Source organism: Rhinoraja longicauda, chromosome 32, assembly GCF_053455715.1.
Source record: "Rhinoraja longicauda isolate Sanriku21f chromosome 32, sRhiLon1.1, whole genome shotgun sequence".
Classification (NCBI taxonomy): Eukaryota; Metazoa; Chordata; class Chondrichthyes; order Rajiformes; family Arhynchobatidae; genus Rhinoraja; species Rhinoraja longicauda.
The window spans coordinates 13,874,585-13,897,456 of NC_135984.1; the positions used below are offsets into that span (position 1 = coordinate 13,874,585).

Consider the following 22,872-nt stretch of genomic DNA (forward strand, 5'->3'; position numbering starts at 1 on the left):
ATAAGAGATCACTGACCAGGTATAAGGAACCTAATGGACTACTACTGCTTCAGTTTTATATGGTCTTATTATCTTTGGTCTAGAACTGTTCAAAATGGAAAAGGAAAACTGGGGATGGCTTTGAGAATCTTGAGTCCCTAGTTGGAATCACAGACCAGCCCAGTGCAAATGGTGGAAGGAACATATCGTCTCCCAGATACCCAGCTTATAGGTTAACAAGTGCCTCTTTCTGTACTTGTGGCAGTATTTCGGATCCCACATTGGTCTCATCAGCCATATCAGAACCCACAGAGTTGTGGAGTCCAAAGTGGCAGAAATCATGGGACTCCATGGGTGTGCCAAAGAACCTGCCATAGCTTCTGAAGAAGGGTCCTGCCCTGAAATATCACTTATCTGTGTTCTCCAGAGATGCTGCCTGACTCGCTGAATTACACCAGCACTCAGTCCTTTTCTGCCTAGCTTGTGTTCATGTCAGTATTTCTATAATTGCTATAGATCACAACAATGTAACCATCTAAAGTACTGATAAAGGAATCATCACAAATGATTTTCACATGGAATTATACCCATTTTGTGACCTGGCGCCTATTTGTAATGTGACAGGTTTTTAAGAACCATGACTCCGAAGCATAATTGAAATGTTAATCCAGATTATATTTCATATTTTTCATATTTCAGATACAGCGCGGAAACAGGCCTTTTCGGCCCACCAAGTCCGCGCCGCCCAGCGATCCCCGCACATTAACACTATCCTACACACACTAGGGACAATTTTTACATTTACCCAGTCAAATTAACCTACATACCAACCTACATTACTTCTAGATAATTTCCTGTCCCAAAATCAAGAAACACAGAATTGCTAATTTAAGTACTTGCTACTTGTACACATGAGGGATTTTCAGCATTATTCTTGTCAGTGGGTGAATTTTCCATCTTGATTCAGAACACTGGGGGCTCAACCCTCAAACAGAGATCAAGTGCTGCACTTTTGGAACAGTTATATTTTGGATGAGCGTTGAATTGAAGCTCCCCCTGCCCATTCAACTGAACATTATGACGCAAACCTAACCTTTAAACAAAATCAAAAAAATTCGCCATTTTCATTACCATTCATCTAAGGGGTCAAAAGTGAAATCTTACTGTATAAAAATTAGTTGCCAGATTTCCTCATAAGGGAGTCAACGTCAAAAATATTAAATTGGTTAGTTGAAGTAACCCAAGATTGTGAAAGATTTTTTTTTTAGTCTAGTTTCTTTTTGTGTTAGAACTACCGTTTGCAATGTCAGGATAGGGACAAAAACTTCTTTTCAAGCTCTGCTATAGAGTGGATGAGCTGTAACAAATAATATGTATTGTGTTCACTGGCCTGTCACGCTGCTGCAAATAAGAATTTAATTGTATTGTCGGTACAAATGACAATTAAAACACTTTTTGACTCTTGACTCTTGGAGTTGGAGTTGGCTGCTCCTGTCAGAGATGGGTGGGAATGGTTAGGGTAGCTCTAACTTTACTCTAGGTGTCAACGTTTACAAAAACAGTTTACAATGTATGAAGTCAGACGGTTGTGCCAGGTCCACTGATCTTAAATTTAGTGTTTGGGTGTGGGTGTAATCCCCAATCCTTTCCCTCTAATGATTTCATGTGAGAGCGAGGCATTCTGGCATAATCCAGGTGGTAGATAGCTATCACTTTGACCAAGATCTGTCTCAACAGTCAGAATGTAACACTTGACAAGTTTTCAAGTCAGTTGGCTCTCAGTCCATGTGTCTCAGTATGAGTGGTTGGTCACATTTAAAACATCCAGACTGAAATAAACTTGCTGCATTTCTTAAGAATATAGCATGAAATTGAAGTAACTTTGATCACATTTTTAATTTTTACTCTTACTTAGATAAAGTAAGAGACAGCATGACTGAGGAAGAGAATACTGCTGCAGTTGGTGACGATCAATAGGGTACGCTACACATGAAGCTTTGTGCATTATTCATCACATCTTACCTTAAACTAGCAATACATTGTGAACGATTATCTTAGCGAAGGGCAAGGATATAGGTTGCCAGCTCTTAATGTTGAATATTTTGATGAATTAATTTTGTGCTGAAATATAAATCCTGCCAATGTCTACTTCCAATTTGACTTGAGACTACGCATGGTATATATCAGAACCTTTTCTGATATTCATAGAGAGGAAAATCACACATCCTGATAGCAACACAAATCTTTGAGATGGAGGATAGCATTGTCTTTCCTCCCCATCTCACCGTTCCAAAATGAGTAAAATCTGTTACAGTAAAGAGTGCAAAAATGCCCTAATATAATTTAGAATAAGTTTTTATAATAAGGAACACAACAATTAAAGGGAAATAGCTTGAAATAATATATATTTAAAATCTAATGATCCCAGGAGGTTTTAGGTTTTAAAATTATAACACCAATACCAACTTCAACCCTAAGAGAGTGTGTTTGGAAGACCTGTAAATGATCAGGATTTGCATGAATCAGCACTTTCTCCTCTTTAAATGGTGACATTAAACACGAAGATTGATTCTGACAGATGGAAATGTCCATTCCAACATGTTTATGTTATATTAAGAAATCTTTCAGCTATACACTTTACAATGCAGGGAGAGCACAGAAGGTAGAACAAGAGAGAGCAATGATTTTTTTTCTGAAAAAGGCAGAAGGTGAAGATCCTTAATTAAAGTTTAATGTACCGATCTTTGTAACACAGGAATTGCATAGAATCATTTCACTAATTTCAATCTAGGTTAGTGGGCGAGTCCAATTTCTACCACACAGGATGATGAAACAGAGATGGGGGATTTATACAGCGTTTGTTCTCTTTCTCCCCATCCAGTCACCCTGGGCTTTTGCGAAGGAGGTTTCACATAACCAAGAATTGTGCGCCATTGTAGAAACTGTATACCAATGGTTTTGTGTCTCTGCCACTTGTTCAGTGACGCTTCATTAATTTATGTTGATCATAGCCCTCCTTCCAGGCCTAGGGAGTTTACAGGTGCATAGCTTGAGGTTCAAGACCTTGCTGCTCTGAGAATGGGAATGTGAGATTTGGCACTTTGTTTCATATTAGAATATACAGAAATAATTCTGCTGCTGCCCTGATTGAAGAGAGAAGATCCACACAGTGCATTATTTATGTCTTTTTGTGTGAGATGAAGAACATTCATTATTTCAGAACCCGCTGCCCAAGGCTTGCACTCTGCATTCCCCCACCACGGAGGGTATTTCCCCTCTCGCAGTGGGCAGAGCTCACCCGAGCACAGTGGTCTTTGTGTTGGAGGTCTTTTTTGTCATTGTCCTACTGTTCTTGGTCGCTGCTGTTACTTATGGCTTTTTCCCACTCTAGACTTTCTTCACTTTGTATTGGTGACTCCATAGGCCGGGGCCGCATGCCCTGAAATCGACGGCATTCTGGACAGACGTGAACGTGGGTGCAGCCTCTTACTGCCAAGGCAGCCTCATGTGCCAATCGCTGGGAAACAGGGTCCGGCATTGTGCCACTGCATAGCTTCCCATTGCTCAGGCTCATGGTGTTCACATCGCGCGAGGTTTCAGTTTGATTGAAACGTGTCCTTATCAGGCGTCGTTTCCGTCGAGACCTAATGCTGTCCTGACATGACACAATAGTCCGCAGTTCCTTCAGCATCTCCTGACAAACCGAAATCTGAGGGGGAAAAAAAAGAGAGAGAAGGTTAAAGTATATGATAGAAGACATAAGTTGCACACCAGAGTAAAAATAAGAAACCGCAGATGCTGGTTTACACAAAAGGACACAAAGTGTTGGAGTAACTCAGCGGGTCAGGCAGCATCTATAGAGAAAATGGATAGGTGATAGTTCGGGTCAGGACACTCTTTGAAGAAGTTTCCTGATCCAAGATGTCACCTATCCATGTTCTCCAGAGATGCTGCCTGACCTGGTGAGTTACTCCAGCACTCGTGTCATTTTTAGTTACACACGATAGTTTGAATTAATGAATGAATAAGTTTATTGGCCAAGTATGCATATACAAGGAATGTGCCTTGGTACTCCGCTCACAAATAACAACACAAACATACAGGTAACAATTAAGAATAAAGCATAACCACATCAAAACAATAAGGATACAACATTACGGTCTAAACATGTGGGTGAAAATAAACCAGAGCAAAATAGAGACTACAGACTTTGGTTATTGAGTAGAACTATCACTCGTGGAAAAAAGCTGTTTTATGTCTGGCTGTGGCTGCTTTGACAGTCTGGAGTCGCCTTCCAGAGGGAAGTGCTTTGAAGAGTTTGTGGCCAGGGTGAGAGGGGTCAGAGATGATCTTGCCCGCTCGCTTCCTGGCCCTTGCAGTGTACAGTTCATCAATGGGGGGAAGGTTGCAGCCAACAACCTTCTTAGCTGTGCGGATGAGCCGTTGCAGCCTCTGGATGTCGTGCTTGGTGGCTGAGCCAAACCAGACCATGATGGAGAAGGTGAGGACGGACTCAATGATAGCAGTATAGATTTGGACCATCATTGCCTGTGGCAGATTTTGTTTCTTCAGTTGCCGCAGGAAGTACATCCTCTGTTGGGCCTTTTTGACTGTGGAGTCGATGGTGGCCCCCCATTTAAAGTCCCTGGAGATGATGGTTCCAAGGAACTTAAATGACTCCACAGATGTGACTATGGTGTTGTTGATGGTGAGTAGGGGGAGGGGGATCTCTTCGAAAGTCTACAATTAGTTCCACTGAGAGCATTGAGCTCCAGCTTGTTGCGATGGCACCAGGACGCCAGCTGTGTCACTATGTTTTGATTACATATATTGTTCCCAACAGCAAATAATGATTAAATCGTGAATATAACAGAGAATATTATATAATGCCTGGTCTCTAGTTATTGGTTTCATGATTTCATCCGTGGAAAACAGCTCACATCCCATGGAAGAGTCTTTATCCCTGCTGAGAATTGATAATTTACTGTTGGAACAACTTTCCTCTTTATTAATGAGCTGATGCCTTAGGATGCTCAGAATGTTAGATGAGTGCTATAATCTCTCTGACAGTAATTCTAAAACTTGAGATTTATAAAAGAAGAATTTGGGGTTATTTGTTTCTAGGTAATAATCTATGCCCACAGGTCTTATTTTTGCCTTGGTATTTTAGAGTTGATGGAAACGATGTTTTTTTAATATCATCTGCTACCATATTTTGAAAAAAATTATATTGAATGCGAGTAACATTAACGTTTATTGTTTATTCCTCCTTGCTCAGGGAAAGCGACTATGTTTCTGTGAACTAATTTTTTTTTTCCGCAGTTGAGTGCCTTACTGAATTAGTTCATATAGATTTGAGAGTCATGTATTGGATTGCTGTGGAAGGACCTTAACAAACCAGTTAGGTTTGAAGGAAATATCATATAATGAGGCAGGATTTTACAAGGAAAACTATTCAGAGCTATAATGGGGTAATTGTAGTTGCAGACATAGAAACCAAAATAGTTACTGGGTTCTCATCTAAAATAGTGAAATAACATTAAGGTGTCTATCTTTAGTGGGGAGAAAACCAAATATTCTTTTAGGGTGGACATTGTCTCTATTCCCTGAATTATTACAATGGCACGTAGAAATGGAAGGATAAGTCTTTTGAAAAAAAGTCCAAATATACTCATGTTGCTATAATGATGATATGTACGTAATGGTATAAATTTGATCATATTATAAAGGAATGAATATTTTTAAGTGCAGGTGAAAGTTTCTGAACTGATTTTAACAGCCAGTCAGCATTGTGTGGGAGGTGTAGTTAGTGATCTCATTTTTCACCAGTACCTGAAGATCATCCTCATTTATATCAGATCAGCATGCAACTAACGTAGCGGAGCCCACTGCTTACAGCATCAGAGACCCAGGTTCAATCCTGACTATGGGTGCTGCCCACATGGACTTTCACGTTCTTCCTGTGACCATGTGGGTTTCCTCTGGATGTTCTGTTTTCCTCCCAAGTTCCAAAATGTGCAAATTGGCAAGTTAATTGTCAGCTGTATATTCTTCCCTTCCCACCCCCTGGTAGGTGAATCTGGGAAAGTTAATGGGAATGTGAGAAGAATAAAAAAATAAAGTATTGTAGGATTATAGTCAGAGAGCTGAAAAGTCTATATCCATGCTATATCTCTCTGTGACCAAGAGGGTTATGATGAACTAGAAATGTGACTGCCCTTATCTTAAGTCAACAGTTAAGACTCAAGGTTGGATTGGTGGGGCGGGTTTGGAGTGAGGGAGGAGAGATGGGTGCTTAAGTGTGCGTCTGAAAGGAGGCAGGAAATTTCTTGCTCCTGCTACCTTCTCAAAAAACATTCTAAAAATATACCATTTCTACATCCGGGAGAAGCTGACATTAATGATGAAGGCAGGATGTTAGATAATTTAGTTTAGTTTAATTTATTATTGTCGTGTGTACAGTGAAAAGGATTTGTTCCCATGCTATCCAGTCAAAGAAAAAAACGTACATGATTCCAATCAAGATGTGGTTTACATGGACTTTAGCAAGGCTTTTGACAAAGTCCACCACAGTAGGGTAGTCCAGAAGGGTAGGGCACATGGGGGATATCAGATGGAAAGTTGGGTGGGGCAGTGGCAGATATAATTTAATCCAGAAAATTGCAATTCTATGCATTTTTGGCTATAAAATACAGATAGGACATGTACAGTAAATGGCAGGAACCTCAGAGGTATCGATGTGCAGAGGGAACCTGTGGTGAAAGTTGATAGTTTCCTAAAATTAGCAATACAAGTGGTAATAGTATTTTTTTTTAAATTGGCATGCTTGCCACCATAGACCATGGAATTGAGTATCACAGTCAGGATGTCATGTTGCAATTGTACAGAACATTGGTCAGAGTGCACTTAGACTATTGTGTATAGTTATGGTTTCCACACTGCAGGAAGGACGTGGTAACATTGGATAGAGTGTAGAAGAGATTCACTAGGATTTCAATAGGATTCCATCCCATCCTCCCTTGTCCATCCCTTCCGACCTATATCCAAGACACTTCACACACCCTTCAACTCTTCAATAATTTTCAAATTTCCGGCCCCTATTGCCTCATCTTTACCATGGATGTCCAGTCCCTTTACACTTCCACTTAGAGGGATAGGTTTAAGGGGAGAAATTGAAAGGATATGTGATAAGCAGTTTCTTCAAAGAGAAAGTGGTGTTCTTCTGAAATGAGATACCTAAACAAGTGGTAAAGGCACTTAAAAGGCATAAGTGATAACATTTAAAAGGCATTTGGACGTGAACAGTTTGCAAGTTGGAAATGTGGTCATGACTGAGTCCCACATGGCAGAAAATGAATATAGCCTTGCATCAGCTGGCAAATCCAAACTGTTGCTCTCCCTATTTGGGCAAAGCATGCGTGGGACGAGCCTGAGTCTAAGGCGTTAATAAGGCACCCATCTGAAAAGGCTGGCTATTTTCAGAACCAAGTGAAATGGCAATATTTACAAAGCAAAAATTCAGTTTCATTGCAATGGAATCTACCACGGTGTCTTTAATACCACGCAAGCATTTATATAGATTTAAACTTCATAATTTACCATTGATAGTTCTGAGGTAGATTTTTTAGAATTGTGCGATGTACAGAGGACTCAACCGAACATTCAGTAAAAAGTATTGCTATTATATTGTATTGGTAAAGGCCGTACTTAAACTGTATGCAATATTTAGCCAGCATTATTAGAATGATACAAGAGGTATCATTAACAAGTGTTAAATAAGATTAACTTTGTTGCTACTACATGGAATTTAAATGATTCGACGTGGAGCTGTTTAGATAAATGGTCTGAAGTTAGTTGAGAAATGTTTTTTTCACGAGAACTTTATGGAGGTCTAGAGTTCTTATACAGAATATACTGTTGGTTTGTTTCCATTTGTCAAAATCTGGAGACAGTAGGATATGAAATATTTAAAAGAGAGATAAAAAAAAGGTTTTTACAGAGGGCAGCTAGTTTGCAAAACACTTTACTGTCACCTACTGTTGTATTTGAATTCATAAATATAGGGTGGAAAGAAAAGAATACGGGTATGTGATGTTTAATTAAGTGGCTCTTGTAGGAAAGAAATACCAGTGAAAAGCCTATGGACTTAATTTCTCTGGTGGAACAGTTTACAATACCAAGCCCTATATCACAATTGCTTGTTTTTGTGTTTGGATAGAGTCAGTTATTTCAAGCTCTAATACAAAACAACTAGGCCATCAATTGTTAGAATATTGATTACATTCATGTCTGCATTCATTAAAGTATTAACAATGCACCCAACGCTCATTTTTAACTTTAGTGTAATTAACTTTGCTGACAGTTTGCTGAAGTTTAAAAGTGAGACCCTTCAGTAATCGTTACCTCTGTTTCTGTGGAGTGTCTCATTGTCCACATGAATTCAATCACTGCGATGACAACAGCAACAATCAGACCACAGATTAGAACTACAAAAATGCCACCAATATTTTCCATCCCTAGACCTGTAATTGAAAACAAAAAAACAGCAAGTTGAAATAAGCAACTTACAATTCACCTTCACTGGGTCCAGTAATGTTGAATGGGCTTTAAAACCAAGTGCTTTTTAAAATTGAATAAATTAATTATTTTTGTACATTTTTGCTACATTTCTTTGTACGTTATTGGAGCTCAACCAGTCTATGCTGACTCTCAAAGCACATTTATCAGTCAGATATCCTCACTTATCTCCCTTTAACCCATTCTCTCTCACATGCTCCCCCTGATTCTCCTGCCTCACACCTACACGAGAGGTAATTTATATTAGCCAATTAATGGCACCCGTAAGAAACCCAAAAAGTCACAGTTGGCACTCCGTGGTCAGGATTGAACTTGGATCGCTGAAGCTGTGTGGGAACGGCACTAACTGCTGCATCATTAATCCGCCATTAAACTGCACTGGACTAGCTTCTATTGTTAGATCTTCTCCAACACTCATCAAAATCTGGGATTTGTTTTTTCGAAAGGCAAGATTGAAATCTGGCCTTGTGGGAGGATTTTTAAAACTGTGAAGAGGTACGATAGGGTAGGCGTAGAAAAAATGTTGCGTCTTGAGGGAAGTATGAAATTAGGGGACATAAATTGAGTCACCAACAAATTCAGTGATAGATTTAGAACAAACTTTATCCAGAGATCGTTGACTTACACATTTATTACCCCTACACATTTAATGTGATCTGGAACTTGCTATCACATTAAATGTGTAAGCCTAATAAATAAAGATGCACTTAAGGGAAACTATGGAGGGAGGAATAGGATTCAAGCTGACAGGATGCAATGAAGTACATAGAATAGAAAAGGCTCTGGAGAGTCAATGCCTGGTGTAGACCGGTCAGGGTGCCCTTGGCCTATTTCTCTACTGTAAACTATAGTACCCAACCATGACCAGCAAGTAAAGGAAGAAACAGTTGTCCAGAAACTAGATGGTGCGGCATCATAACTTAGTGAACTACTAAGCCACTGAAAATGCCAATGAAAACTACCATCTTATTGAAAATGAGGAGCTTAACACTTATGAGAAATCTGCAATTTGCATTTCTGATTATGCATTATGTGCCACGTTAACATATGAAGGATCCCTGACACAATTGTTATCATTTTTAATGGTACTTGCACAGCTGAATTGCCCATAATCTACTGATGCAGACTTTTCCAACTGTCCATAATACTAAGGAGCTTTCTTTGTGGAGTTTACATGATCTCCCCGTGATCGCTTGGGTTTCTTCTGGATGCTCCAGTCTCCTCCCACATCCCAAAGATATGTGGGTTAGTAGGTCAATTGGCCTTTGTAAAATTGCCCCTAGCATATAAACAAGTGGTAGAATCTGAGGGGAGATTATGGGAATGTGGGAAGAATAAAACGGGATTAGCGTATGACTGGTGTAACTGGGTACTGCATGGTCAGGTTGAACTCGATGAGCTGAAGGGTCTGTTTCCATGCTATATCTCTCAGTGACTCTGTAACTTGCTTCTGGGCTACGGCTACCCGAGCTACTCCCAGGCTGATACAGGGAGCTCAACCGCAGCAGATCCCTATTAAGGAGACAGAAGGAACTGCAGATGTTGGAATCATGACTAAAACATAAAGTGCTGGAGTACCTCAGAAGGTCAGGCAGCATCTGTGGAAGGAATGGAGTGATGAAGCTTCATGTCCAGACTCTTCTTCAAACTCAGTCTGATGAAGGGTCCTGACCTGAAATGGTGCCTATTCATTCCTTCTACAGATGCTGCCTGACCTGCTGTGTTACTCGAACACTTTGCGTTTTACTCGAGACCCCCATTATGTTATTAATTTATAGTTCTTCTTAGGGACTTAATCCCTCAGCTCCCCTTCCTCCCCAAGATAGAAGCTCCTCCCATATCATATGTTAGTTACTCTGACGATATTCAACACTTCATCTCTCACCCAAACACATACATCTTCCCCACCCATTCCCACCAATACTGATTGCCAATACTAATTTAGAATCCCTGAGCACCAAGTCGTCATCGCCCTCCCCAACACTCCCCAACCCTAAACCCACCCCTCTCTTTAGTTTTCAATGTGGGAGTCATTATTCTGAATGATCCATCTTACTTGCTTCATGTAAGCTGATGACTGGTTGAATACTGTAAGTAAATAAAACAAGGCAAAATGGGGTAGCTGCACACTCCGACAGTGTCCAAAGGCCAAGATTTGGAGCTAGAAAGTAAATCCAGTCTTTCCTAAATGCTCTCCAAGAAGGAATCACATTTCGGTTGATGTCCCGCAGGCAGTTGGAAATGAAAAGGTCTAGTGAAGGTCAATGGCCAGCCGGGGGAGTCCAACTGGCCATCCGACATAAATTTTCAACCTGTCTCCTACTACATCCTATCTTTGTCCCGCCCCCTCCCCTGACATCAGTCTGAAGAAGGGTCTCGACCCGAAACGTCACCCATTCCTTCTCTCCAGAGATGCTGCCTGACCCTCTGAGTTGCTCCAGCATTTTTTGTCTACTCTTCAAGATTGTATTGGAAAATTTGGCTGCAATCTTTCATGAAATTGAAATTAAAAAAGCAAATGAACCAAACGTATAAAATATTTTCATGGGAAACTAATCATCTGCATTATTTGCCATTTGAAACACACACAAATATATCTAAGATTCTGTTGTAAGGAGATGGAATTGATAACCCAAATTGGATTTTAGATCCTCCATTAAACTTACTGAACTGTGCTTTGGTTGTCATGGTAACAGTACTAGACTAAACATTCACTGTTAATGTGGCCTTGACTTAAACATCGATGGAAAGGTTATTCCAAGAAATCCATTATTAGGAACATAGAAACATAGAAAATAGGTGCAGGAGTAGGCCATTCGGCCCTTCGAGCCTGCACCGCCATTCAATATGATCATGGCTGATCATCCAGCTTAGTAACCTGTACCTGCCTTCTCTCCATACCCCCTGATCCCTTTAGCAAAAAGGGCCAAATCTAACTCCCTCTTAAATATAGCCAATGAACTGGCCTCAACTACCTTCTGTGGCAGAGAATTCCACAGACTCACCACTCTCTGTGTGAAGAAATGTTTTCTCATCTCGGTCCTAAAAGATTTCCCTCTTATCCTTAAGCTGTGACCCCTGGTTCTGGACTCCCCCAACATCGGGAACAATCTTCCCGCATCTAGCCTCTCCAACCCCTTAAGAATTTTATATGTTTCTATAAGATCCCCCCTCAGTCTTCTAAATTCCAGCGAGTACAAGCCTAGTCTATCCAGTCTTTCTTCATATGAAAGTCCCGCCATCCCAGGGATCAATCTAGTGAACCTTCTCTGTACTCCCTCTAAGGCAAGAACGTCTTTCCTCAGATTAGGAGCCCAAAACTGCACACAATACTCCAGGTGCGGTCTCACCAAGGCCCTATACAACTGCAGTAGAACCTCCCTGCTCCTAAACTCAAATCCTCTTGCTATGAATGCCAACATACCATTCGCTTTCTTCACTGCCTGCTGCGCCTGCACACTTGCTTTCAATGACTGGTGCACCATGACACCCAGGTCACGTTGCATCTCCCCTTCTCCTAATCGTTCACCATTCAGGTAATACTCTGCTTTCCTGTTCTTGCCGCCAAAGTGGATAACCTCACATTTATCCACATTATATTGCATCTGCCATGCATTTGCCCACTAGCCTAATCTATCAAGTTTACTTCATCAAGGGAATCATTAAATATATTCTTTGTATCAAAGAAAATGCTCAAAGAGAACCCTTTGGAGTTGGAAGTGGCGGTGCCTAACGGCTGCGGCTCGCTAGCAGTCTGTTCGTCTTTTTTCCTTTTTTTGTTGTGTGTTGGTGTTGGGATGGTTTTTTTTGGTTTTTTTTGGTTGTGTATGTGTGGGGGGTGGTGGTGTGGGTGTGGGTGTGGGTGGGGGGGGTGGGGGAAACCTTTCTCTTTTTGGTCTCTTCCTCACGGTGCGGGGTGCGGCTCGGCTGCGGGGCCTCCCATCGCCCGGTGCGGCTCGGCCGCTGGACTTAACATCGCCCGGTGCGGCTCGGCCGCTGGACTTAACAGTGCCCGGTGCGGCTTGGCCGCGGGGCCTTCCATCGCCCGGTGCGGCTCGGCCGTGGGGCCTTCCATCGTTGGTGCGGCTCGGCCGCTGGACTTAACAGTGCCCGGTGCGGCTCGGCCGCGGGGCGCAACATCGCCCGGTGCGGCTCGGCCGCGGGGCCTAACATCGCCCGGTGCGGCTCGGCCACGGGACTTTACATCGCCCGGCGCGGCTCGGCTGCGGGACTTTACATCGCCCGGCGGGGACTGTGCGGGTCGGTCGGGGACGAGCTGTCTGTCCGTGGGACTTTTCATCGCTGGTGCGGCTCGGCCGCTGGACTTAACATCGCCCGGTGCGGCTTGGCCGCGGGGCCTTCCATCGCCCGGTGCGGCTCGGCCGCGGGACTTAGCTGCGCAAGGCTCGGTCGCGGGGCCTTCCATCGCCCGGCTCGGCCGCGAGACATTTCAGCGCCCTGTGCGACTCGGCCGCGGGGACTTCCATCCCCTTGCAGGGACTGTGCGGGTCGGTCGGGGACGAGCTGTCTGTCCGTGGGCGTGGGGAAGAGAGTGGAAGTTTTGTTGCCTCCATCACAGTGAGGGGGTGTTTGGAGTCACTGTGATGGACGTTTGTGTTGGGGTTATGTGTCTTGTGTTCTTTTTTGTGTATGACTGCTATGTAGTTTCGTTCGGTACCTTGGTACCGAATGACAAATAAAGCTCTGTTGAACTGTTGAACTGTTGAACTTATATTGAAGGAAAGCTTTATCCTTACCTTTTGCTCCATGCTCTCCTTCTTTTGGGCATTTTCCTCCCTCCCACCATTTCCGTTTTAACATATCAAGACGGTTATTTTCCTGAAGTTGGAGAATGGCCAAGTCAAATTCATTTCGAAAAAGCGAAGCTGAAAGAATAGTACACAATAATTAGCAAACGTAACTGAAACTCTGGATTATCAAACAAATTGAAGGTCTTGCATTGACATGAAAGGAGTTTAATGTTGGCTTTGGAATTGACCGGTCTGTTACCTACACATCGTCAGTTGGGAATTGACACTCAGTTTCCATAGAGGTGTGGCTATATGGCAATGAAAGGTGACATAGTTAATTCCTAACACTTCTTATTAGTGATAACATTTAGTCTTTAAATTAAGGGACTGCTATTCACAACTTGAACAATTTCCCAGTAACCTGAGATAACTGTTGGATTAAGAGCAAAACTTCAGTAGTTGTTGAGCACGAGAGTTAAATCATGTTCTATTCATCTAATTTGAATGTATATTCTTCATTCACTGCCGTTTTTCAGTAAAACTACTTTGCTGTTGTTTGTGAGTAGTTGATAGAGTTTATATTTCTCTGTTGTCGATGGATATTATTTTCCATGTAAATTGGCTTTGGCTTAAAATCAACTATTTGCTGAGGCCAGACAAAAGACTCCACACAGTCTCCAGCTCATTGGTTGATGCAGGGTTGCCAACAGCCATTTATTATAATAAAGTCATAAAACGAAAAATGGGATTTGGACATTTCCCAATCAAGAGAGGTTACTCACTAGCATGCAAAATTATGATGTCATGATGCAGCTCTGGAGGACTTTGGCAAGGCTGCATTTGGAGTATTGTGTGCAGTTCTGATCACCCTGTAACAGGAAAGATGTGAAGGCTTTGGAGAGGGTGCAGAGGAGGTTTACCAGAATGCTGCCTGATTTAAGGGGTTTCAGATACAGGAAGAGGTTGGATAGACTTGGAATTGATATAGACTTGATATTGAATTGTCCATCCCCAATGGCAAAGGTTTTGCATGGTTTTCCACCTTCCACCCCCCCCCCCCCCCTACAATCACTGAAGAAAGGTCTCAACCTGATAGCATCACCGATCCATGTTCTCCAGAGATGCTGCCTGACCTGCTAGTTCCTCGAGCACTTTGTGTCCAAAATGGAATTCAAACTGTTCTATAGTGAGATAGGGAGAAATTTAACTCAAGATGCAATGGGTTTGAATTTGGATCCAATAATTCTTCGATCTGAGCTTCATGATTAGAACTCAGCGAATTGTTAACATATTAGTGTTCCAAGTTTTATTGCATTTGCATTTATCTTTTCTCCTTTACACACTTTTATTTTGTGTTTGTTTTGCTGGGTCAGTAAATTTTCATCCTGAATGATTTATGCAGTCATCAATTCTTATGATAATGCTCTAATGATTCAATAAATAACTTTTATATCTTTCAAAGGCTTTGAACAAAGGACTTACAGATCATTTGTTACTCCCTCAGGCATAAACCTCACCACTCCCCTCCCCCTCCCTGCCATTTTTAGTTTCATAAATCTTATTAAAATGCTTGCTCATCTCAGTCTTCAGTAATCGTGAAAGGTCACACTTCATAATCTATCTCTTATCTTCACAACTTAAAAAGTGGAAATTGATTTTAAAATTTGAAAGTAGCAACCTTCCTTTAAAAACTCCACTTCAATTATGTACCTTACAAAATATATTTATTATATAGCGTGAGATTTGTCGATTCTTAAGTGTGGCTTAAAATCCTATCATTGCTGATACAGTCTTATTAACAAATATACCATATGCACGACTTAAGAAAACATTACAGAATGCTTGTTGTACACACCAAGGGGCAAGCCTATACCATATCCCTTGGTATCCAGAAGACCACCAATCTGTGTAAAGTTGCAATTACGTTGTCGGTGGTACTCATTCATGGTTGACTCTAATAAAAAAGCATAGTTGGAGTTCAAAACACGAGAAATTCCTTCTTCAGTACTTTTCACAAAGACACTCGGCTGCTTGGAATGCATGTAGTTCCACATTCGCTGGTAGGTCTGGTATCGCGAATTCTGAAAGCAAAATAACATTACTCAGTAATACTGAACAAATTAATAACAGAAAGTGAAACTCTTGTTTGTACTGTACCTGGAAGAAGGTCATGCTTGATCCTCCCTGCATTGTTCCGTATTCAATGTTTGTCTGGTCAGCAAGATCATCAACTGATTCTATTGGCACGTCCATTCTTTGTACCGTGAGGAAAGCAGCCAGATTGGCTGTGTATGATGATATGATAATGAGTGTAAAAGCCCACCTGACGAGAAATTAAAACGTAATCAGGCAATTGAAATATAAAGTCTGGTAAAAAGCATTGACATCTAAATTGGTAGGTTGTGTAGGAAAATAACTGCAGATGCTGGTACAGATCGAAGATATTACAAAATGCTGGAGTAACTCAGCAGGTCAGGCAGCATCTCAGGAGAGAAGGAATGGGTGACGTTTCGGGTCGAGACCCTTCTTCAGACTGATGTAGAAGGAATGGGTGACGTTTCGGGTCGAGGCCCTTCTTCAGACTGATGTAGAAGGAATGGGTGATGTTTCGGGTCGAGGCCCTTCTTCAGACTGAAGATGGGTCTCGACCCGAAACGTCATCCATTCCTTCTCTCCTGAGATGTTGCCTGACCTGCTGAGTTACTCCAGCATTTTGTAATACCTCTGAATTGGTAGGAGTTGCTTCCTTGGTTTCAGTCCACTGAACAGATCTTATTAATGATCATGTATATCAGCAGTTCTTTATAGTTTTTAACGACTAATTTCTGCAATAAATTTGAAGAGTCCAGAATAATCCATAAGATTTTCTCCCATTGCTCAACTGCTACAATTTTTGTTGTTGTCCGAAGCAAGAATTTCCTGTCAAAGTTTTGAAGTTGAAGGAAGCTTAGTATTCAGTTGGTGAGCACCTAGCCCAGTAAGCTCCAGTTACCTCCATTTGTAATTACACCAGCTTGCTTTATGTACCTGTCTATGTGTTAATAACACTGGAAGCAAGATTTTTACTGCACCCATACCTCACTGTACTTGTGCCTATGAGAATAAAGTCGACTGGACTTGACTACAATTGAGTGGTCTGGTGTAGCCTCTGGTTCTTTAGCTGATCATCTTTGATTACTGACTCTGTCACCAAGAACAATTTCTCTTTATTTACTCTAAAGAGCTTTGAGATTTAGAGGACCTCTGTCAAATCTTGTTTGATTCTGACTGCTCTAAAGCCAATACCTCAGTTTCTCCAGATTTGCACAGAAATCAAGTTTCTCAAACCAGCTACAATTCTAGTCCATTTCTTCTCTACCACCTCCAAATTGCAGATGACACCTCCGTACTGGGCCGCATCTCAAATCGTGTATGAGATGGAGTACATAAGGAGATTGAGAACCTGGTCACAAGACAACCTCTCCCTCAATGTCAGCAAGACAAAGGAGATATTGATCGACTTCAGGAAGCGAAGTGGCACACATACCCCGGTACACATTGATGGCGCTGAGGTAGAGATGGTTGATAGATTCAAGTTCTTAGAAATAAATATCATCAGCAATTTGTCCTGGACCAGCCATTTTGGAGAATTAGCCAAGAAAACACTCCATTTCCTCTATTTCCTTAGAAGGCATAGGAAGTTTTGCAGATCCCCAACAACTCTCGCCAACATCTACAGATGCGCCGTGGAAAGTATTTTATTGGGATGATCACATCATAGTTTGGAAATAGCTCCATCCAAGATCGCAAGACATTGCAGAGAGTTGTTGATGCATCCTAGTCCATCACACAAACCAACCTCCCCTCGATTGACTCCATCTACAGCTCATGCTGCCTCGGCAAGGCCACCAGCATAATCAAGGGCCAGTCTCACCCTGGTTACTCCCTCTTCTCCCCTCTCCCATCAGGCAAGATGTACAGAAGTTTGAAAACGCATACCTCCAGATTCTGAGACAGTTTCATCCCAGCTGTTATCAGGCAAGTGAACTGACCTCTCACCAACTTGAGAGCAGTCCTGACCTCCCATCTACCCCATTGGAGACCTTTGAACTATTTTTAATCGGACTTTACTGGACTTTATCTTGTACTAAATGTTATACCCTTTAACGTGTATCTGTACACTGTGGACAGCTTGATTGTAATTATGTATTACCTTTTCGTTGACTGGATAGCATGCAGCAAAAAAAGCTTTTCACTGTACCTCTCGGTACACGTGACAATAATAAACAAAATAATAAACTAAACTAAACAAGATCCTGATATCATTCCTAAAATATGAATTCTATAATTGTGAAAAACAAGCTCCATCAGAAGCTTAACCAGTATTTACTACAGTTTGATATAATTCCCTTGCCTTTGTGCTCTATCTTCACAATCACTATCCTTTTAGCAAAACACAATGTGCTGCAGTAACAGGCAGCATCTCTGGAGAACATGGATAAGCCATGTTTTGGGTCGGGATCCTTCTTGAGACTGATTATGGTAGGGGAGAGAAAGCTGGGAAAGAGGTAGGATTGGGACAAAGCCTGGTAAGTGATACTTGGATGCAGGTGAAGGGGGTTTGATTGGCAGATGAGTGGACAAAGATTAGAAATAAAAAGAGGACAAAAGGGTGATAAAGGGAGAAGAGGAGTGAAATGTGAAGCCAGAGGAAGGGATATAGGCGGAAGGGGATGGGGGCTGGAGAACAGGGATGAGCTAGTGGGAGAAATGGTTGTGCACAGGGAAGAGAGAGGAAAAAAAGGGTGAAGGGTTGTTCCCTAAAATTGGAAAATTAATTGTTCATACCGTTGGGTTGTAAGTTACCCAAGCAGAATATGGGCCACTGTTCCTCTGGTTTGCATGTGGCATCACTCTAGTATGGAGGAGGCATTGTTTCTCCATAATCCTTTTTACACAGGTTTATCAACTTAATCTGCTACCGTAAAGATTATTTTTATTTTGTTCAATCACTGGCAATATTGGCATTTATTGTCCACTCAATTCCCATTGAATGGTGGAGACAGTGAAGAATTACTAGATGTTCGGATTTGTAATGGACAGCAGATGTACCTACTTTGAAAGACATTACTGAATCTGACGTGTTATGTTGTCAGTTCGGAGTTTCATAGCCATTGTTATTAGGACCAGCTATTTCTTTCAGAAGATTGCACTTTAATTTAATCACTTAAATTAATTTTGCAATTGGAAAACTTACCCCTCAAGATCAATGGCAAAGCCTGTGGCTGTTTGTCTAGTAACATAAACTTTGTACCACCATACTCCACTGGAAAAGTCAAATCTGGAGGTACTAAAGGTATGTATGAATGGAAATGTTAACACTACATATACCTTTAGGCCGCTTTCTTTCCCTATCTGCCTTAAAATTGTTCCACTTTACTTATTTGGACTTTATTATTCCTTCCAAAATTCATCACATCAATCCTCTATGCATTAAATTTCATTTGCTATGCATCGGCTAATTTTACCCCTTGGTCAATGTGCACTTGTAGAATGCTCTTATCCTCCTCCTTATTTAATTTCCGAATTCTGTATCATCTCCAAACTTTGGAATTAAGCCCTATATGCCCAAGGACTGGTTGACAATGCTTGTAAAAAGTAATTCTGTCTTTTCAGTAACTTCTGGACACTTCTCCCCAGTCTGAAAACATCTATTCACAGTTACCAGTTCTTTTCTAACAACCAATTTCATATCAGTGCTGCCTGTCCTTTAATCTTGTAGACTTTCAGTTTCAGTCACGTTTACCTTTGTTGTATTTTATCACTTTTTGAAAGCTTGTACACACTATCTCAAGGTGCCTCATTAAATCTGTTCTGGCAGCGAGCAGATGTGATTCCACCCATTTTGTTGCCCTGCCAATTTTCATCTTCAAGAATGCATTGTATCTTCACAAGGACAGCATGATATTTATACTAATCTCAGACACACCACTCAACATAGGGTGCAGCCTGGCTCACAATAAATACAGCAACAATGCCTGGAAACCTACTTGTGTCTATTGCGGTTATCCGGCAGTCTGATTCATTAAACAGATGGCTGGAATAAGTGACAAAAGTGCGAGGTGAAAAGGAGACATTGGATGGAAGGGAACAGGAAGGAGGGGAAAGAAGGGGCATAAATGAGAAATATGGAATCCCACCTGGGCGGTGGCCATACAGGTGAGGGGAAAGGAATAGGGTAACTTTACAGAGGGGGCGATGGTGACAGAAATGTGTGCGCACTGTGGTGGGGGGTGGCTGGGATCAGGGTATCACCCTGCTTCTTTCCCCCTCCTCCATACATTCATCTCCCATCCCTGAGTCCCATGTTTCCCTTTTCATTGCTGCTCCAGCACTATTTGAATTTCTATTACTCAAACAAGGTTCCAAGTAATTATTTTAACTTAAATATTAAAATATCTGTGGGAATCAAAGCTGCCTGTTTAGAACCTGACAAAACAGTTTTACTTAAACAATAGTGGCTGATAAGCATCTCTGAAGTGCACCTTGCCAGATACAATATGTTCCAAGATTATATTTAACAGGTGCCATCTTTCTTACCATACTCCACTAACACAGCGTGTGGAAAGTGCTCGGGGCATAATCTCTGATCCTTGCTGCATGAAGCCACCCACTGGAAACCAAAGGCTGTTCCCTAATGAGTATTGATTCACCAACACGTTGCACTTTCCTTTAAAGCAAGGCTGAGGGTTATACCACTCATACGGTGATAACCTGCAACAAAAATCATTACATCTAAAATACAGAGAGTCCCATTAAGAACGTGTATCAAACATTGTTTAGTATCAAACTAGTCAAACGCCATCAGTTTTATTACAGGACAGCAGCAAATTCTGAGTTTCCTTTGTTACTAACTAAAAACGATCCTCAAATCTATACAAATTATTAAGCTCCTGAGCACTTGTTTTATTAGATGTGATTTAATTAGATCGGCTACTTTAATCAATATTAGGATTTGCAAACAATAAATGCATCAACATGCTCATGCATACAGAACTTAAAACAAACAATGGTTTCACAGGACTCCCAAGTGACTATACCTGGCTACAAGGAAGAGAACACAACTGACTGCAAGATAGGCAAGCACCATGAAGAGCCAAACACCAGGAGAGAAAGGGTCCAGGAAGGAAAAATAACCAGGTTTCCTACCCTGAAATACAGTAAGGAAAGGACATAATTGGCATGGGGAAGTTGCACTACACAAGAGCAGGAATAACAGTAAACAACATACAGAGCAACAGGAATGAGGAACAACAAGGATGAAATGCAAATTCTCACATCTTTAAACAGTAGGTAGACGTCACCTGGTGGTCGGTTAATTGGTTTACGTTCAAATGAATGATAGCCTGTTTTTTATTATTTGATTCCCTCAACGTTAATCTGCTGCAATTCTACTCAAGGACAGTGCTTATCTCTCCTCTGAAGACAATGTCATACTTCATTCAATCTGAACATGCCTGCTAGTACTGCCTTGGTATCAAGAATGATTCTGTAGTTTCTATTCCTTTTACTGCTTTATTTTTTGGGGAAATGAGCATTTATTGCTTATCCTTAATTATCCCTGAGAAGGGGGTAGCGAGCTATGATTCTGAATAGCTTCAGTCATTCTGCTGAATGTATTCCATATGTGCTTTGGGCAAGATTTTGACCCAGGGATGGTGATATATTATTCATTTACATCCGTGTGCCTTAATAGAAGGAGAATCTACAAATGGTGATGTACCCATGCATTTGTTGTTCTTGCCTTCTTGGGAGTAGAGGTTGTGGGTTTGGGAGTTGGTGTCGGAGTAGCTGAGGTAAGTATCTGCAATGCACTTTGTAGATGGTACATACTGTTTGTGTAGTGTGTTGACATATACTTTAAGGTAATTGAGGCATGTATATAGTTTCCTTGTTTCCTTTGTAATCCTTACTCATTATAGTATTGTGACATGAATTTTATCCATGTTCATCTGGATTACACATCCAAGGAAAAATTTGGAATAATGTTGATGACCTTGTCTTTCTCTAGCTTGTAGCTTATTCCTGAAGCACGTCAGGATACTTTACATCACATCTCTGGCTTTTATTTATTTTGGAGAAGTACTCTCATCCAGCAATCCTGTGCCTCGTTAGACCAATTTATGAAAAGCAGTTGGTCAGTGTACCTAAACCATTAAGCATTGTATTAATAATATAAGAAAATAACTGCAGATGCTGGTACAAATCGATTTATTCACAAAATGCTGGAGTAACTCAGCAGGTCAGGCAGCATCTCGGGAGAGAAGGAATGGGAATCCATTTATTCACAAAATGCTGCCCTTAAATATACCTGGACTATCTCTGACATCTCCCTCCCGTTTCTGGACCTCACCATCTCCATCACAGGAGACAGACTAGTGACGGACATTTACTACAAGCCCACCGACTCGCACAGCTATCTGGACTACACTTCTTCCCACCCGGTCCCCTGCAAAAAGTCTATCCCCTACTCCCAATTCCTCCGTCTACGCCGCATCTGCGCCCGGGATGAGGTGTTTCAGACTAGGGCTTCCGAGATGTCCTCGTTCTTCAGAAAACGGGGCTTCCCCTCCTCCATTATCGATGAGGCTCTCACTAGGGTCTCTTCTACATCCCGCAGCTCCGCTCTTGCTCCCCCTCCCCCCACTCGCAACAAGGACACGATCCCCCTCATTCTCACCTTCCACCCCACCAGCCAGCGGATCCAACATATCATCCACCAACATTTCCGTCACCTACAACGGGACCCCACCACTGGCCATATCTTCCCATCCCCTCCCCTCTCTGCGTTTCGCAGAGACCGTTCCCTCCGTAACTCCCTGGTCCACTCGTCCCTTCCTACCCAAACCACCCCAACCCCGGGCACTTTCCCTTGCAACCGCACGAGATGCAACACCTGTCCCTTTACCTCCCCCCTCAACTCCATCAAAGGACCCAAACAGTCTTTCCAGGTGAGACAGAGGTTCACCTGCACCTCCTCCAACCTCATCTATTACATCCGCTGCTCTAGATGTCAACTTATGTATATCGGCGAAAACAAGCGCAGGCTCGGCGATCGCTTCGCTGAACACCTGCGCTCGGTCCGCATTAACGCAACTGATCTCCCGGTGGCCCAGCACTTTAACTCCCCTCCCATTCCCAGTCTGACCTCTCTGTCATGGGCCTCCTCCAGTGCCATAGTGAGGCCTGCCGGAAATTGGAGGAGCAGCACCTCATATTTCGCCTGGGCAGTTTGCAGCCCGGTGGTATGAACGTCGACTTCTCCAACTTCAGATAGCTCCTCTGTCCCTCCCTTCCCCTCCTCCTTCCCAGATCTCCCTCTATCTTCCTGTCTCCACCTATATCCTTCCTTTGTCCCACCCCCGACATCAGTCTGAAGAAGGGTCTCGACCCGAAACGTCACCCATTCCTTCTCTCCCGAGATGCTGCCTGACCTGCTGAGTTACTCCAGCATTTTGTGAATAAAAAGCATTGTATTAAGTTCATTTGTTTAATATCCTGGCCTTACTCTGGTTCCCCATATCTC

The 22,872-nt window shown here is 42.0% G+C and overlaps 1 protein-coding gene across 5 annotated transcripts in view; it reads right to left on the reverse strand.

Annotated features, from left to right (window-relative positions):
* Nucleotides 1–2,365: 2,365 nt before the first annotated feature.
* The window catches only part of LOC144608761 (glutamate receptor ionotropic, kainate 4-like), a 97,003-nt gene continuing 76,496 nt past the window's right edge, over nt 2,366–22,872 (reverse strand). For 4 of the 5 annotated variants that reach the window (XM_078426834.1, XM_078426836.1, XM_078426835.1 and 1 more), the window contains 7 exons: nt 20,387–20,496; nt 19,887–20,060; nt 15,465–15,630; nt 15,163–15,388; nt 13,314–13,442; nt 8,383–8,501; nt 2,366–3,688 (listed from right to left, as the gene is read on the reverse strand). In XM_078426834.1, coding sequence (XP_078282960.1) covers nt 3,323–3,688; nt 8,383–8,501; nt 13,314–13,442; nt 15,163–15,388; nt 15,465–15,630; nt 19,887–20,060; nt 20,387–20,496 — 1,290 coding nt within the window. In that variant the 3' untranslated portion in view covers nt 2,366–3,322. Of the gene's footprint in view, nt 3,689–8,382; nt 8,502–13,313; nt 13,443–15,162; nt 15,389–15,464; nt 15,631–19,886; nt 20,061–20,386; nt 20,497–22,872 lie in introns of those variants that run through there. The other variant, XM_078426837.1, reaches the window with a different exon arrangement.